At 40.0% G+C, this 18,757-nt stretch overlaps 1 protein-coding gene across 1 annotated transcript in view; it reads left to right on the plus strand.

The window, feature by feature from the left end:
- Nucleotides 1–18,757, plus strand: part of SCFD2 (sec1 family domain containing 2) — a 186,257-nt gene that overhangs the window by 62,370 nt on the left and 105,130 nt on the right. The window contains exon 5 of the mRNA XM_009101470.4: nt 18,078–18,327. Coding sequence (XP_009099718.4) covers nt 18,078–18,327 — 250 coding nt within the window. The remainder of the gene's footprint in view (nt 1–18,077; nt 18,328–18,757) is intronic.

Raw genomic sequence — 18,757 nt, forward strand, 5'->3', positions numbered from 1 at the left:
CTAATTGCACATAAATCTGGCCCAGTTCAGCTGGACACAGTTACAGCGTGTTAGACATGTAATACACATTTCAAATCAGAATCCTTATGCCAAGGCAAAGGTCAAAGTAATTTTCTTGTTTGTTTGTTTTTAAAGGGATTAAATAAATGTAGTTTTACCACAAGGAAACTGACAGAATCCATTGCTCACTTACGGCTTTGAAGTCCACATTTTAATGGGAGAGGACAATCCTGTCTGGATCAGTGGCAGGGATAATTTCAGAAGTATAGGCTGTGTGTTTTCTGTGCAAAATGATGCTCTTAGTGCAAGATGTCTGCTAGATCACTTACACTATCAACCCCAGACAAGAGCTTATACCACATTAAAATAAAGCTGTGGCTTCAGTGACAGGCTGTAAACAAAAGGGGTGGGATACAGTTAATGGCAGCAGTGTAGTGCTAAAGAAAAATAAATAATTCCCTTTTATTTGCGACTGGCAAATACCCAAATGCTGAAACATCATCAATCATCCCTGATGACTAGATGAGATCATAAACTGAATGAGGAAAAATAAACTTGAATTTAACTTAAATTGTGATTGGCACAGTAAAAATTAACTTTCACCCTAAAAAATGTTTTCTTCTTCCAAAACATTTCTAATTGCCGCCCTTCCCAACTTTTCCCCACCCATTGCAGAAGTTCCAAGTGCTTCTCAGTGTTGGTAATGTCAGCTTTCCATGTCTGTTTCTGCATGTGCTTTTAGGTTTCTTTTGTTGAGAAGCAGGCTGCTTTTGCATTTCTTCCAAAAAAACATCTTAAGTGCAGTCTTTATATAAATACTGAACATCATGTTATTCATAACCTCATAATTCACCAGTCTAGCAGCTGAATAATGTAGCAGGCATAGAAGACTGAGAAGCAAAGGATGTTATACAGACCAGGAGAGTAATTCTGACAAAAATCTGTTGGGGAAAAACTTCCTGAGAAAAATACATTGAGTTTCTTTTTCAGTTCTTCACACATTACATCTTATTGTGAACAAAATACACACAGTTCTTCACACATTACATCTTATTGTGAACAAAATACACACTCTAGGGAACAGTTATGTAGTGTCAGGAAAATTGACTTGATATTTTAATTTTTACAGCTGTTTGTGTTTTGCACCATGATTTTTTAAAAAGTATCTATATCATATCCCTGGAGAGAGTTGTTCTTCATGAGTGGATGGCTTTAAATATAAAAGTTAAGTTCTGGATTGTTTGAAACCTGGTAGAAATAATACTAAAATTCCACCAATAGTATGAAATCCTGACATTGTGAAGTCAGTTTTGAAGCTGTCAGACTACAACATAGTTTAAAAGATAAAGCAGTGTATCACAAATATTGCAGCCAGGCAATGATCATTTCTGATTTTTGGAAAACATCAGATGTGACTGGAAGAACCAGTTTGACACTGATTTTGACAAGTAATAAGCAAGGAAATATTGTAGTTTTAGACCATTGGTTTAAAGGCAGTGTTACATCCTGGCTATTCATGGCAGATACCAAGTAAACTGAGAATATCAGTCTCGTTCTTAGGGGTCTAATTGATGCCAAATTGGCAGAGATTGAGTAGTATGGGAGCTCAGGATACCCCCTAACCTCCTGAGCTTTTGCATACTTACTTTATCAGTTGTGTAGATAAGGGCTTTTGCTTCACCTTGCTGTCAATCTGGTCTTTGCTCTAAGATGAAAACTTTGAATTTAATTATGTAGCATGGGCTTGGTTTCAGCCCTCCCCTGTGATATCAGATGTGTAAAGGTCTGTTGGTGATCAGTGTGTATTACTTGTGAGTGTTTGGAACAAACTATGTGAGCACTCTTTTCGATATATACACTGAGAGATTGGGGTTTCCCCCTTAATTTAAAAAAAAAAAAGGCATAAATGCTGACTTAGAATTGCTTGGATTATGTTGTGTTAAAATGGTAGATCAGTCATGCTGTTTGTTTATTTATTTGCTTAATAAGATTTGGGAGGAAATCTATTCTTGACTGAGTTAAATTTCTGCCAGCATATGATGATGCCATGTTATTTTATGTAGAGAGAACTGTAAGCTGAGAACTTGTGATTTTGGAGGAATGTCTTTCAAAGGCCTGCTGCTCATTGCAGCTTGGAGGGATGCAGCCAAAATAGTATTTTAACTTTTTTTCCCCCCCTGTTATACATGTCAGTTTTTTTGTCTGTGTTGGCAGGAGGCTCAGTTTGTGGATAGATGTTTATTCTTTTGTACATGATTGTATTCATGTAATCATTCTTGCCAGAAAGTGGAAACATAAGTACAGAAGGTTTTGAGACACCCAGAGTAGCTTTTGTGGACCTGGAAAATTTAACAGTAGTTGGTAGGGCTGTCTCAGTGGCCAGTGGATGTGAGAATTGTGGGCTTTGTGGCAGTGCTGTGCTGTTGTCAGGAGAGTGACATGCACTAGGAGCACATGTCCCTTCTAGGGTCCCAGTGTCTTTTGGAAGCACCAATGGTACAGGTTAATTGTAACACATTGCTCTGGAGTATTTTGTTTCAATTTTGTTTCACTGAAGTTACCACATAAGTTCCAAAAGTGGTTTGTTATAGACATTTAATAACCTTGTCTTCTCAATTAATGGTATAGTTAGATGAGATAGGTGGCTAGTGAATCGTGTGACCTAATTAAAGATTGAGAACTGGTGGAGTGATTCTTTATGTCCAGTTCTCAGTAATTTTGCAGTTGGCTTGGTGTTTGCTAGCCTGTGCTGAAAAGAAGAGCTGAGAAAAGAGGGTTGTGCTGGTTCCAAGGAGAACTACTTACAGCTGAAAGCTGAGTCAGCTCTTGCAAAGCCCATTGATACCTCAGTCTCAGGATAAAGAGTGAGTTTGGAACATCCCAGGACTCCCAACATTGTTTCAAATCAAAAAATTTTACCCATTGTTTTGCCATTGGCATTAGAAAAGTTGCCTTTGCTGTGTGGTTTCTACATTCCTACCTGCAGCATCAGAGCCTGTTCAGAATTTTGTGGCCACGGAAATAAGTATTCTACATTTAATTGTACTCTTTACTGAGAACAGCATGAAGTACTGGCTTTTGGAGCTCACCCTTGCTCTTTTCCTGATGTTTGGGTTATTATTGGTCATTTGACTGTTGATCAGTTGCCTACTAGTTATTCTCAGGCTAAATGTTTTGGTTTTAGTACAGATTTTCTATTGCTCTGTGCCTGAGAATTTCCCCTTCTTACCAGGATTTTAATAGCTTCACACCAAAAGTTGGTAGATCCTTGTATTGAAAGGGTAAGGGTATGTAAAGGATGGCTGAAGGTTATACTTCTTACTAAAGGATTAGTAACAAGTATAACCTTCAGGCATCCTCCATGAATTCAGCACTTCAGTTTAGCGTAAAACACTGTCGTTCCTGTAGTAATCTAGAACTTTAGCAAGCTGGTTTTTGGTAAAAGATGTAAGAATTAGAGGTAACAGAGATTTCATAATTTTTTCCTGATAATAACTTTTTCTTTCAGTAACAGCAGATATATATTTTTCATGTCCTTCACTTTACCCATGTGTACTAAAAGGCTGCAAGTTTTAAATTATCCCTAAACTAGTAAAACAATCTTTCTTACTCTTCAGTGATCCTCTGGGAATCTGGTACCAGAAAGAAAGATTCCAGGATCCTCTCCTGCAGGAAGGAGGAGTTCTGATTACTTGTTTCAGAGTATTTGTCCACTCTGTGGACTGGTTCGAGGGTCAAGATCTGGCAAAGACATTTCACTCCCAAGGGAAGTAGAAGCTATTGAGGCCAGTGGGTAAATTTAAGTAGCTTCATTTTTCTTTTCTAATGCTTCTGCCGAGGATCATCTAAGCCCTCACAAAAGCTGTGCTAAATAAAAGGAAACTGTTGCACTTTAAGTATACATTTGCCTTTAGTGGCTAATGGAACATTCACATCATCTTTCATTTTGGACATGAAGTATAGCAACTTCTGGTTTTTCTTCAAGGAATTTGGTTTGTCGGGGAAACATCTGGTTTATGTAAATGAGCAGGGAATTCGATACACGAGAAGATGATTGCAAAATAGCATCTACGTGGTCTCTGCACCAGTCATTCAGTTACCTTTTGCAAAAATAAACAGCTACTACATCTGTAAGAGCGGTCCCTTTTTCAGTGTGCCGTGTTAATGAACATGCTTTGCTCCTGGGAATTTAAAATACATTAAAAACAAAACAAAAAACAAAACAACAACCAAAAAAAAAAAAAAAAAACCCAAAAAAAAGACCAAAAAAAAAGAAGGAGCGAAGCAGCATGTCCGCAGCAGAAAGGACGTAGCAGGATTTTCCTGATGCTGGCTAAGCGCTCTAAGAGCTGCAGATGCCGAGCTCAGCCCGGATCAGTTTGCCAGGCGGCGGCTCCGCGCCCGCGGCGCTCCAACAGCGCCACCTGCAGGCCTCAGCCGTGCCCGGGGCGCTCGGGCCGCGCCGCCGGGAGCGCCCGGTGCCGCCGGGAGCCTGAGGGCTGTCCCCCCGTGAGGGCTGTCCCTCTGTGAGGGCTGTCCCTCTGTGAGGGCTGTCTCCCCGTGGGGGCTGTCCCCCCGTGGGGGCTGTCCGGCCGTGGGGGCTGTCTCCCCGTAGGAGCTGTCCCCCCGTGAGGGCTGTCCCCCCGTGGGGGCTGTCTCCCCGTGGGAGCTGTCCCCCCGTGAGGGCTGTCTCCCCATGGGGGCTGTCCGGCTGTGGGGGCTGTCCCCCCGTGGGGGCTGTCCCCCCGTGGGGCCTGTCTCCCCGTGGGGGCTGTCCCCCCCGTGGGGGCTGTCCTGCTGCTTCTCCTTCCTCGCCGCCGATCCCGGCCCGCTCCAGCATGTTGGGCTGCGAAACTGCGCGCCGGCCTCCTTGCACACCAGCGGAGGTGTCCGCGCACTTTTCTTAGCTGTTCTGCGTAAAGCGAGCTAGAAATTCGCCTTTATAAATCCAAACACAAGAGAAACAGTTCTTGTGTTAAAGTTTAATTATTCTTAGTTCAGCTTTGCTCCGTCTCGGCCGTGTTTTATTAAAATTATTTTGGTGGCATTTCTCTTGCACGTTTTCTGATGTGGAAAAACAAATCAGAGCCCACTTATCACATGAATCATTGTTAAAGTCAGCAGTAGTCCTGTGTGTAAAATCTGCCAGTAAAAGCCGGGAGGATGGGGATTAAACCTGGAGCACATTAAATTAGTTCCAGTCTATCCCAAGCAGGCTCTGCATTGCTTGCTTAGGCAGGCAAAACGGAAACAGGCAGTTTATAACGAGGCTGGTTTAAAAACCGTGGGGTTCATTTGAAAAAGATTTATATCCCTCACTTATATAAACATTACAAACGTGGGCTTCAAGCAGGAGGCAAATCTTTATCAAAATCTCTTTAAGAGCTTTTTCATTGTGAATAAAATGGACAGCGTGTACTCTTGTTTGAAGATTCGCCAATATCTGTACACTGATCTCTTCTCAGTGCTCTTACTAATTAAAATATGACTCAGGGTGGAACAGTGAGACCACCAAGCAGTAGTTTGCTAGGGTCTGACAGAAGTGGCCATGACTGAGGTGGCAGAGGGACATAATTTGGAGGCAGGAAAAGAGATTGCTCTGAGACTAGTTTAGGATTTTTGTAGTGGTTATAAAAAAAGAAAAAAAAGGTGAAATTTTAAATAGAAACAACTGTGTATAGATTTATCTTCACCCACCCCCTTCCCACACTGCTTTTCTCAAACAGTAGCAGAGACATTTTGTGGGGTATGTGATCTTTGCTAGGGGCTGCAGCACTTTCTGTTGGGAAGATCAAAATGTTTGCTTCAGGAAAATTAGAAACAGTCTGGGATGTGAGGGTCCCGAGTGACCACTGGAGTGCTAACTCACATGGTAACATTTCTGGGTAACTTAATTGTGATGATGTTGTTTTAGAAAGTTATTTTTAGAAGGAGTAAACATACACAGTGCAATGAAAAATATATTTCTAGTAATAATGCAGTTATTTCTGGCTGTTGCAATACCATTTTACTGCATTTAGGGTACATTATAAGAGTTGTTCGGATCCTGGATCTAACAGAAAGTGCTTTTCATATTTCATTTTGATGTTAATAAACAGTGTCTAAAAGAGCTTTGTAATAGTGGTCTGCCTTCCAAAATAGGATCCAAGAGTCAGATAAATGATTTAATGTATTTTGTGCATTGCAATATATAACAAAGGTACTCTGGATTCTCTCGTCAAACCAGGGTGTCTCAGACCTTCCTTTTTTTTTTTTTTTTTTGCTGCAATGGTGTCTCCATACGGAATATCACTTATGACCCAGAAGTCTGATTGTCATGTCCTGAGAGCATACTGACAGATGGCTTGTTAGAAAAGTGGAGTGCTGTGGAGTAATTTAAGAATTTTCTAGTAGTACTTTAAGAAGGAATTTGGATTTTTCTGCTGTTATAGTAGTACGAGTAGGCTACGATGGTAAAGGTTGGAAGCACTCCCTTCCTGAAGTGTGAGGAGCCTGATAAGAAGGGAAGAAAGTGTATCAAAATGCTGTATTTTCTCTTTTGTAAGAGCTGTGCAAGAGAGACTGTGAGATACGTAGCCATACCCATACTGGCTTTTGAAAAAAGAAGCCACTTGATGGTGAGCTGCATATTGTGACAACTTGATGGCTATTGATGCTCACACTAAATAGGTTACAGGGGACTCAAGTCTGCCTCTGTTGTATTGGCATCAGCATCCTATGACTCACAATGTAGGTGGGGGCTGTAAAGGGAATTCTTAATAACACTCAATATTATTTCTCATATCCAGGCCTCAGCATCAGGCTATCAGAGCATTCAAATTAAAGTTTGGTAGCATGGGAAGCTACCACTGCTCACAGGTGTAGAAAGGCAAGAAGCTCACCTTTGGACTTGGAGCTGAGCATTTGTCTCTAGGACATCAGTCTAGTGCTTTGGACTTGGAGCTGAGCATTTGTCTCTAGGACATCAGTCTAGTGCTGACCACTGGGCCAGGAGTCCTTTCTTTGCTACCAAAAATCACAATGGGAAACTAACTGAAAACATCTTGGAACCTCACCTTCTAGCATATACAGCTGAATTTGTGGGATTTTTCTTTCTTTATTGGATAGATTTGGGGCTTTTTTATATTGCGTATAATAATCACCTTTTGTTGCCTGTTAATGGAATCTGAATTGTGTTGTATTTCAGGACATGTTGATACTCTCCTAAAATAATTTTTTAAAAAGTAGTTAACATAAAAGTAGCTTAAGCCAGACCTGGTCTTATCTTTAAAGCGGGGTATTTTTTTTTCCTAGTTAAAATGAGGTGGAATATACATTTGCCCACCTCTTTAGAGTGAAACTTGGAACATAAATGCTTTCTGCATGAAGCAACTAGGAAATATATATGAAAAAAACGAAAAACTTCTGAAGTTCTTAAATGTTTGGAATGGCATGCGTGATTTAAGTGGTTTTAGATATTGGGACCAGATGTCCTGTGCTCCAGTGGTCTCCCTTTGTGCAAATGGGATTTCATAAGGGATAGCTATGCTGACTCAGGCGTTTGGCTGAGTGGGAGGGAAATCCCAGGGGGACAGAAAGTGGGATGGTTTTTCTAGTTGTAGCTCATGCTGGACAAATGGATGAGGAGGAGGTGTGGCAGGAGCCATCCCCAGCAGTCAGAATGCCCTCACATGGCCCTTGCAGCTGGCAGTAGGAAAGCAGTCTGACATTCTTCCATCCAGAGCAAGGGGCCAACAGTAAAACCCCTGCTAGTGCCACCCAGCTGGCCTGGCTCCATGTGGGGATGATGGGGACAGTGAAAGGAACCAAAAGAGGAGAGGACTTGCCACATGCCAACCAAAGGAAGGACATGTGGGCCAAGAGGGAAAGAACATTATGACAGACAAGCAGGTGTTGCATGTACTCTCTAAGAACAAGCATCCTAAAATTCACATACCCACACCAGCCCTGGCTGTGTAGTCTGCTCACCACTGCAAGTGAATACCAGCACAGAAGATTCCTGCCCAGCTCGGGAGCTAAAGAAACAGCTTGTAGGTGGTTGAGATAAATTGTGCTTGAAAAGAAAACTGTTAGCTTCTATGGCAGGAAAGCATTTCCAAAATGGGATGAGAAGATTAAAAGAGTGGGATTTCAATAGTGTTTCATTATAAATGTCATTTTGCCTATGCTGTATTTCACTTGATATTTAATATTATATACATGCTGAGTAGTTGTTGTTGCTGCAGTTCACACATTTATAGGGGAAAAAAATGTCATTTTCTTTGGAGTATCACTGTTCTGCCATCTGCTGCTGTCTGAAAGATGGTAACCTGATTAGTTTTTCTTGGTGCTAAAAAACTGGACAGGAAAATTATTAACCTTATACATTTCATAGGATAGAATGAGACATGGTTCTATAACTAACTTTCTTTTATTCTCCAACCTGAAGAGAGGAAAAAAATCTTCTTCCATGTGCAAATCATGCTGCAGTGAGCATCCTCCAATGAAGATGTCCTGTGAATGAAAGATTCCTTTCACACACAAAAATGAACCGGGCATTCTTAAGTTATAAACTTACTTTTACATATGACATCTGCCTTTAATCACCATGAAAGCCTGAATCCTGCTTGAAGCATAGTGAGCCTTGTACAAGGGCTAGAAATGTCAGTACTCTATTGTGATAACATTTACTGTACTGATTAACAGCTGTGGTACTTTGCAGCAGAATGATAATCTGCCTTTATGTGTCTTTGTGTTGCCATTGTGTCTCCTTCCTGTAGTTCCAGCTGGGGCTGTGGTCAGAGCAGTGGGATCTCCCCTGCAAACCTCCTATGTCCATATATTTTTATGTATTATATCTTTGTCTATCTGCAAGCCAAGGTGTAAAATATTTCAAATACAATACAAACATTTTCAAATTAGCTACTTCTTAAATTTCTATAACAACATGATCTGGTACCTAATCTCATACATCCATCTCATGCAAGTTGATGTTTTAAATGTCTTTCAAGTTTCTTGACATCAAGGAGTTTCAGTCACTAGTACTTTAGTAAATTCCAGTTTTTGTTTTAGTTTAGATTGCCTTAGTGGTAGATTTTCACCGAGTTTTTTGAATCCCAGGGATAATGCGAAACGTGGTATGTTCTGCTCAAGGTAGTACCCCTGTTCAGCATATTTTATGTAAAAGTATGATCTCTAAGCATCACTAAAAAATTCCAGGTGTACATTTGGCGAACCTTAGTTGAAATCATTATTTGAATGATGCTTAGGTGCAAACTGGCATTGTGGCTTGTGGCAATGTTTGATTGATATCCTGGTTGTCTGTTAAAATCAAGCTTCTAGGGACAAAAGTTGAATGGATTTATTTTAAAAAGTTGGATGGTAATATAACACACTTAAACACAAAAAGCCAGAAAACAAATGTCTTTCAGATGGACCCAAACAGTCATGCAGGCTCCAAACTCCTTTTGTTTTTCACTTGATATGACTGGTTTTTCTGTTTTACCTTCATCCCCAGCCCTCATTTTTCATTTCTGGTACCAGTGTCCACCATGGTCTGACCCATCACCAAATGTCTGGAGGTTTTCCTGCAGCTCTGAGGAGTTTCTGGAGAATTTGATGGTAGGTTAACATAGGACTGAAGGAGGAGGCATAAAATGAAGATGTGAGAGAAAAGAGATGATAGAAAAGGCAAGAATGTGAAGGAAAAGAACAAGAAGAGTGTGTTTTGACTGTCAGTCTCCTTTTATGACTCACTGCTTACAGCCTTTACAGCACGTATTGCCTTCATCCTTTCTGCTGTTTCTGAAGTATTTTTCCCTCACAGTTCACAATTCCTTTCACTGCAATCAAGAACCGTGCTAAAGAGTTTGTAATTCTACTCACCAGATGTATTTAATGCACAGTATTCTATTCCATGAGACCACTGAGTCTGTGCTTTCTGCTTGTTTTCTTTCACCCTCAAAAGTCTTCATGAAATGTGCACACCACTTGGAACATCCTCACCAACTTGAGAACTGGAAAAATCATAGTTTCAACTTCTTTCATTCCTAATGTGCCTTTCTTCCCTAGATTCAAGAGCTGTCTCATACTCTGAAATTTTCTTCTGTCCAAAGAGACATACATAAACTGTTATTCTTCCTTTTGATAAGGAACCATCTCCCACTATGAATTTTACCCTTTCAATTGTTTTTTAACTCCTTTCAATGTTATCTCTAGTTTTTCACATCCTCTTAGAAATATGGACTCTAGGACTCAGCACGGTATATAGGAATTAATCCTGACACTGCCACATACTGTAGTAAACCTGCTTTGCTACTCCTGTCCCATGGATACTGTATTTTATGGTGACATTGGTCCTTTTGCCTTGGCCTTGACTTAAGTATGTTTATTACTGATTGGATCAAAAATGCAGCTGAGCTAGTTTGTTTAATAAAAAAAAGTTCACTTCTGCTCAAGAGCAGCTGCCTACAGACGATTAAGAGAAGAGGACAAGGTTATATGATATTCTCCCTGTTCCAATCATTATGAGTTCTGTAACAGTTGTGGTTTCCATGTGTTTACTAATATTTGATGGAATTTTTTTCCCCTGTGAGATTTCCCATCATCTTTGCAAGCCCAAGTAAGAATTTAGCAGCACAACAACATTTGGCAAGAAGTTCCACATATGAGCAAATTGCATGAGGAAATACCTCTGTTTAATTTGCTCTTTAAACTGGCTTCTTTCCAGCTTTGTGTATTGCCTCTTTCTTCTTGTGGTGAGACAGACTGAGCAATCATTCCCTACCTGCCTTCTCTAGTCCACTCATTTTTTAGACTTTTTCTCTGTACTTGGTTATCTATTTTTCTAACCTGAATGATTACAGCTAGTCATCTAAGCAGGAATTCAATCCTTTTCTTTGTCCTGAGCATCTCCCAAGTCTTCTTCAGTAGTCATCTCCTGGGACAGAATCTCCTCTTCTGCAGACATGATCTGCACTATTGAATGACCAAATCAGTTATACTATATTTTTCTTGATTTATAATCCTTTTATTTGTTTTCTAACCCTCTGGATTCTTATCCCTTGCTTTGTAGTCGTTGAATGCTTTCCCGTTGTTTCCCTGGAAATGGATGAGCTTTAACCTCTGGGATACTATGTTATCCCTGTGCCCTTTTCTCAGTTTTGAACCCCTACCACATTCTGGCAATTTTCTCGATATTTCAATACTTATAGAAATAAACAGCTTCAAAAGCCATACACAAAAGATCCTGACATGCAGAGCACCAAGACCTTTTTCTGATACAGGTTTTATCTTGGCTGTTCCTGTATTCCTTTTTCATTCTGCTGACACTGTTTTTGCTGTGCTGACTCATGTTTTTACCAAGCATGTCTGTAGAAGCTTTCACAGCTAAAAGCTTTGACTGAGTACGTTGGAAGTATTCCCTTTTTAACCTGCTGATGAGTCTCTTACATCCGACATGAGTGATTTAAGTAAAATTCTCCTTATCCTTGCAGAGCTTCATCTAATAAAGTCCAGACTTATTAAATATCTTTTTGTTCACTACACTGTTGCTGCTGAGCCCTCATGAACCCATTAAAATATCTTAGCACAGCTGTACATGTAGATGATCTCCAAAGAGAGAGGGAAAAACTGGACCATACCATCTAATGATACATTGCCCAACAGCATAACTCACTACAATGAGGTGATTTTGGTGCTGTGGAAGAAGAGATATCAGTGGGCATTTGAATTTTCTTTAAATATCTAAGTCTTGCAGTACTGACATAGTGACAGAATCTGCTTGTTGTAGCAGAAGAAACAGAAATAACTGAAGAAGTTGTAAGATTAAAAATAATAAATTGTTGTCAAGCAACTGTGGTCCTCAGTGAAGACAGGAGAAATGTGTTAAGAAGAAATCTTAATTGTGTTGTTCAAAATATAGTTTCTTTTATGTCCTAAGTTAAAGAAAAATACTGGAATGTACTACTTTGGCTGTGGGATCCAGATGAAATCCAATTGCTTAGGTCATGATCATAGGCTAAGGAATTATTGGCAGAAAGAACTGTCCTGGGCTTTGCTTTTGTTTTGGTTTTAGAAATGATAGGGCTTGAAGAGCTTGTTTTAAATACTTGTGTTGTTATCACATATTAGCTGTTAAGTGTCACTGCTGTGTTTTTGGAATTATGCAAGACACGTTAAAAAAATTATCTCTGACCAAAAGAACTTACAGATGTTGTGCTTTTAAAAAGTTTTATGTGGTCAGTAATTTCTTCTTGCCTTTGACTTGTCACTGTGTTCTGTAGCAACTTCTAACATCCTGGATAGATGTTCATCAGGTATATCAAAGGGCTTTTGATATCTGTAGTGTTGGCTGATAGACACCAATTAAGCATCTGGCCATTTGACAGTGTATTGAAGAAGTCATCCAATGAGCAGGTGATTATTTCTATAATTTTCTTTTATCTCTTGGCAACCTTAAAGTCTAGTTCATCTAAGCTTTACGTTGGCACTGTTGCATGAGGAGACAGTCCAATCTTTGTCCTTGTCAACTAGTGTGTTTCTATGGCCAAGCAGTAAACCCAAGCAAAGAACCAGTATGGTTAGAATTATTTGATTTAATGCACCGTCACAGAAGCACTCTAGCAGGTGCACAAGGAAGAGGCTGCTGTGGTGAGTGGAAAGTGAGAAGGAAGTCTAATTGGGAGAGCATGAACAAGGGATGAATGTGAATTTGTATCTTTGACAATATGAGCCAGGTCAAAAATAGCTTTTGGAAAGCTTACTCCTTTTCTTTCATTTGTTTATAATAAAATTTTAAGATGCTGTCTCTCTACAGGGAGAGCCTGAAAATTGTCTGTTAAGTTTTGAGAACATAGCTCCTTGGGCAGTGTTCAGAGTGGGTGATAAATGCAGAAAAGAGGGCAGGAGATTGATTTGGCTGTGTAGGGATATTTCATTCAAACAGAAGAATCATTAAAAGTAATGACAGAGGAGACAGGTTCTAGATTCTTTTACTGTTTCCTGTGTCTCTTACTAGCAGTTTAGTTCTGTACTGTTTTCTTTATATGTGTATTCTTGGTGGGTTTCTGTATTCTTTATCAAGGGAATAGACAGACACTGCCATTAAAGAGAGGAAGGTGCAATCTCTTGATATTGGCAGGGACAAGTCATAAAGCTGTTTTGGTCTCCAACAAAAGGCACTTGATGTCTCTCCTGATGTTCAATGGCTTACACTTTTTTTAAACTGGAGGCAGCCTTTTACTGCCAGCATCTTACACCTCCACTCTCAATCTGCTGTGAGTTCACTCAATGCTTTGTCTGCTTTCCCCTAAGGCCAAAGTTTGCTCATTCTCCCTGCAAGGAGAGGCTTTGTCAACCCCTCCCCACCTGGAAACATAAATTTGAGACTAAAACTACTTCCTGACAAAGAAAATTCGTAATGGACTTTGGTTATCTAAAATCACCTGTCTGAATAATTGTATGCTCTATATTTTGACATACACAGATTGAAGTGCTTTCTAATGGTGAGAGTGTGGTACTCTGAAGAACTCTTTTTTTCTGTGTTGTGTTCTGGGATGCTTATTCTTGAATGATACCCTAGAAATATGTGAAAAGCAGACAAAGCAGAGTTACACTTTTATCAAAACCTAAGTCAATAATTAATATGATTTCTAGCACTCCATATGGCAAATCATAATTTGAATGGTAAGATCATACTTAACTGATTTATTGTGTGAAATCATTGGTCACATGTAGGCCATTTAATAAAAACTAAATACATGAAATAATTGTTTTGCAGGGAGTACAGACATCTTCCCACCCATATGGAAATTATGTGCAACCAACCTCAAATCTCAGATGGCCAAACAGTGTAAAACAGCAAGTAGCAGCATTTGATTTATGGGCAGCTGAGCACTGCAGGCAGCAAGGACTCCTTCTTAGCTTGGCAGCGCCTGTTGTTTTTACTGAAATGACTATTCCTGCAGAGATCTATTACCATCAAAGGATCTGAGCCAGTTTCACATACCCATGAGGTTCTCCTTTGGTGCCATTGTCACTTTTAGCAGTTAGAGTGTTCTTGCCTTTGTCTGGACAGTGGGAAAGTTAATATGCAGTGTGCCAAATCACAAACCACAAACAGTCAAGCCCAGGTAAAACATGAAAAATCAAATAGGGCAACATTGGAAAGCTGCTTATTCCCCATCTCTTTTCCCACCTAAGTTATGAATAAAAGGAGCTGTTTTTAAATAGGCCAGTCCCAGAGTTTGGGGCAGCAAATTACCCAAGGACTTGTGAGTTTCCACTGATTCTTCTGCTGGTTTTATCTGCAGCTGGGTTTGGGGGTTGTTTTTAGTTTTGGTTTTCCCCAAAAAAATTCTTCACTTGTACAAAGCTGTGGGGTTCCCATTCCAAGGAGTTCTGTTTAACTCATGCAACCTCTGAAGGAATTAAACATGTTTTGCTCCCTGAACAGAAAGCCACTAGAATATTAACATGCTGAGGTAGTCTCTCAAGATTTATCTCCTCCTTCCTCCTGGATTTTAAAGAAAATGCATTCTACTTGGTTGAAGTTGATATTTGCTTGAATGTTTTTAATGACAAGTTGAGGACACTGGGCTGGAAGCACAGGGGTTACAGTGCTCAGTTCTCTTCTAAGTTTTGTCAGGGACACATGTTAATTAGAGTAAACTCTGAATGTCTTCTTCCTCCCAAACTCACTCTTTTTTTCTATTGAGAAAAATAAATCTAATGATACATATGGCTTTAAATTCTTACAGGTTTTTTTAAATACTGAAAATACTGCCTCTCACAGAATTGCAAAACATTTTTTCTTGATTTATTACACTTCCTCCTAATTCCTGTAGATCCTACAAATCAGATTTTAAATAAAATTTTGAAGCACAATGTCATGTTCAGTGTTTCAACCCCCCCCCCCCCCCGAATATATTTGTACTTTCTTCACTATTATCCAATCTGCCAAAGTTCAGGCCTTTTGCAAAAATCAGCAAATTGACATCAGTTTATTTATCCTTATGGACATAAAATTATTACACCACCTAAGTTCTAAAAATAAATAACTAAAGAGGGTGGAGGGAAGAGATGGAAAACAACAAAAATCTGTCACAAAGTGTCCCTGAATTCTGGAGAAGGTATGATTAGAGCATTAAAATGTCCAAACAATGCAACTGAGCAGAAAGTGTTCAAACTTGGGCCCTTTTAGCTGGCTCTACATTAAGCAGCACTAATGTTTTTATATAGTCTTTGGAAAGCTCAGAATTGACCTGTGTTTATTATTTTTATTGGCTCCCTTGATGATAGACAAATGGGGCTAACTTGAGGCCAACATAACCAGCAGGAAATTTGGGTCATGGGTAGTTACATTTTTAAAACTTGTGTTCTAGGGCTATTCATTCAGTAATTGATTGATTGTTAGGTGGTGCAGGGATCCCCTAAATCACTGGAGGTGGCCAGATAATGACAATCTGCCAGTGGATTTTGTTTGAGGCGAATTTCCCAACTCCCTGTAGAGCCATGCTCTGAGTCCCATTTTTTGGTTTTTTTTTCATGCACAGTCCAGTCCAACTGGCCTGTTTGGACAAAATAGCCTCTGAAACTTGGAAGTTCCATTTGAAGTCCTCTGCGGTGCCATTTCCCAAGAGATAAGGGGAGAAACATTCCAGAGAAGTTCATACCCCAGAAAGACCCTACGTGCATTCTGAAGTTAATGGTTTATTACAGCTCTTTAATTTTTTTTTCCTCTTTCATTTTTACTTTGAAGATAAGAGGTGGCAATTGTTACTTGAAGTTGATGAGTTTTAGCCTGTCCTACAGTAAATCACCCTGAAAGTTTAGACATGATTTTTTTTTTAAATCATGTATGTTTGAAAGTTTGCCAAAGATGCTGTACATGTGTACTTGCAGGAGCCACGATCCTCAGGCAGGAGCTGCTCACTCTACTGTTCTATACAGCCATGGGCATCCTCAGTTCTCCATGCCTGTGGCTAATCTGTGCATGCAAAATACAGCTTTTTCAAGAACTCATCTTGGGTGGTGTAGCAGCACGCCCTGCATTCAGAGATGGAGTGAAGTAGAGTTTGTGGATTGGGAGGGGAGGAGGGAAATAGATGATGTGCCAGTAGATAGTGGATGATGTTCAATAATACCTGGCATAGGTCTTGCCTCTATAAAAATAAATTCAGCTTAATATAGACTAAAGTTCATCATCTGTTCCAGAATAACTCCACACGTAGGTTCATCTTGATTTCTTAGATTTTTAGGGCTGATTAGGCTTTTGTTCATTGCAGACGGCTTCCTTATGATAGATGCATTCCTTGAAGCTTTGTCTTTTTCCATTTTATAATCTGAAAGAATCTGTACTCTAGATGAGAATTTATTTGTGTCACTTTTTCAGAGGAGAAGAGGTAATACTGAATGAAGGCAGGGATCAGTTGAAATCCAGGAATCAAGCAGCCATGTCTTTAGGATGGCCCAGCTACCAGCACATGCCAGACCAGTGCCAAACACCACAGATTTGCTTCCTGGGTGGAGCAGAGCTTGAAGTTACTGTGTATGTGATTTAGCACTCCCTGCCCAAACACAGAGGGTGCAAACCCCTTCCGGATCTCAGAATGTTCCTTCTTGGCTCCTACACGCTTTTGACCACTGCAGCTTTGTAATTTACTGCTTCAAGTCTGCAGTTGCACTTACTGTTAGGTGTAGTGGATAGTTACAAAATTCTTCTCCAAGGTTTGTATTCCAATGGAAACATAACATCTGACCACACTGAAGTCCAGGAAAGATGGGTCCATGGCAAAACTTGTATGTCAAGAGCAGGGTGGGGTACCAAAGTCCACAGAAATGTAGTTTCTTATAGCACAGCCTGGAAAATGTTTATTGGAGCTTAAGTAATTCATGCTTTCTTAATGATTGTGATCTGTGGAGGGTCAGTGTAGGTATAAAAATGACAGTTTCTGAGATTCTTGTTAGTGTTTCTGAGACTGTCAAAGAACAATTAAAAATACAACCAGACCCCCTGGAGTCTTGTATGGAGTATACCAGGAGATAAAGCTTTCCGTTTCTGTGTTCCTAAAGCCATTGCATGGTTTTGCTGTTGTATAAACTTCTGTCTCTTCCTAGTATGTTTGATTTGTATTTTATTTACTTATTATGAATTAATCTAAAGGGTATATTGTTGGCTGTGGTGCCTATTTACCATGACTAGTCTGTGTGAAGTTACTGTAATAACAACCAAGAATAAATGCCTGCAAACTTGACTCCTTGGATTTCAAGAGATTTGATGTTTCCCTGTACACTATGAACTGACCCATGAGTTGTCACAGGGCGATCTTTTAGGTGATCACAGATCAAGAGGAGGGGTACTGGTGTTGCAGGAGACCTGCTGGATGGATCTGAGCAATCACTACCACCAGAAGCGATTGCTCAGGTCGATTGCTTCTTTCCTCCCACACCTCCCTCCCCATCCAAGAGCAGAGTGTTCCTCCTGTTTGTCTTGCAGTGTTCCCACCTCTCACCTGATCCTGCTGCTGAGTTCCCAGCTAAGCCAAAGCAGAAAATTAGCATGTAGAATTTTCATCCACAGGTGTTTGTGGGCAGTGAGGGTGGCAGTTTGATGGTACAATTAATCATTGGCTTGCTTTGGGTGACAGAGAACTGTAGAATGGATCTAAATGCCAGCCCTGGTGTTGCATGATGTGGATGTTAGCAAGTCAATGGAATCTGGGTTTTGAACCCACTGCTCATGTACAAAATCAAACCAGAGGATAAAGCCTAAAATTTAGAGGAAATGTTTGACTTTGTGCTTTGTACCATTTCTACCCATACCAAGGGATGGATGCTCTCATCCTCTTATCATACTGGTACTTGGAAAGATCTAATCATAAGCACTTTTCAAGTGCTAAAAGGCAGCTATCATGAATCCCTAAGAAAAAAACTGTAGACAATTAATAAATTCACTGTCTGAGCAGCAAATAAATCACATCACCATCTGCTGACTACTGAGAGTGTGAATATTGAATGATGTGCCACAGGAGTATGTCTGGTACTAACTTAAAAGCACTATGGAGGCAATCTGACACAACCTTCCTTCTGTTTTTCAGACTATTGGCGAGTCAGAAATGCCCAGTGTTTTGAATCAGTTATTGCCAATGATCAAGTCTTACAATGAAAGGACAAAAGATGATTATGCCTGTGAGGACTTCCTTGTTTTGCTGATATACATATATTCTGTGGTTGGAGAAATCAAATGTGGAAAAGAGCTTGACACAGCTGAAGAAAAGGTGAAAAGGGCCCTTGTCAAGGCAATTTGTGATGAACCAGAGCCATCTCCTTTGTTGCAGAAAATTACAGGTAAGATTCTGCATTTGTGGTGAGAAACTGGATGTCTGGGAACGTGTGAACTGGGAGAAGTGTATAAAAATGGCTTGACTTGTCTGTGGTGCTGAGAGTACATGAGTAAGCACAAGGATTTCCTGTAGATTTGTTCCATCTCCTGTGTTCATATATGCCAAATGCTGACAGGCTGTCCTTGAAGAGTGCTGAGTCTGATGAAAGCTCTACAAGTTGTTCTTTTTGTTAAAGGTTTGCTAAGTTTTTGTGTTTTCACAAGGTAATCTTTTCCACAATTTCTTTCATTGATTGGTATAAAGTTGACCCTGGGAAGTCAGAATTAATCCTGGAAACATGTTCAGTGAACCACAGTTGCTTTGTGAATACGAGGAGCTGGCTTGTCTGGTGTAAAAGAAGAAATGTGTCTAAAACCAACATTGAGCATTTTGCT

Source organism: Serinus canaria, chromosome 4 (assembly GCF_022539315.1).
Source record: "Serinus canaria isolate serCan28SL12 chromosome 4, serCan2020, whole genome shotgun sequence".
Taxonomy (NCBI): domain Eukaryota; kingdom Metazoa; phylum Chordata; class Aves; order Passeriformes; family Fringillidae; genus Serinus; species Serinus canaria.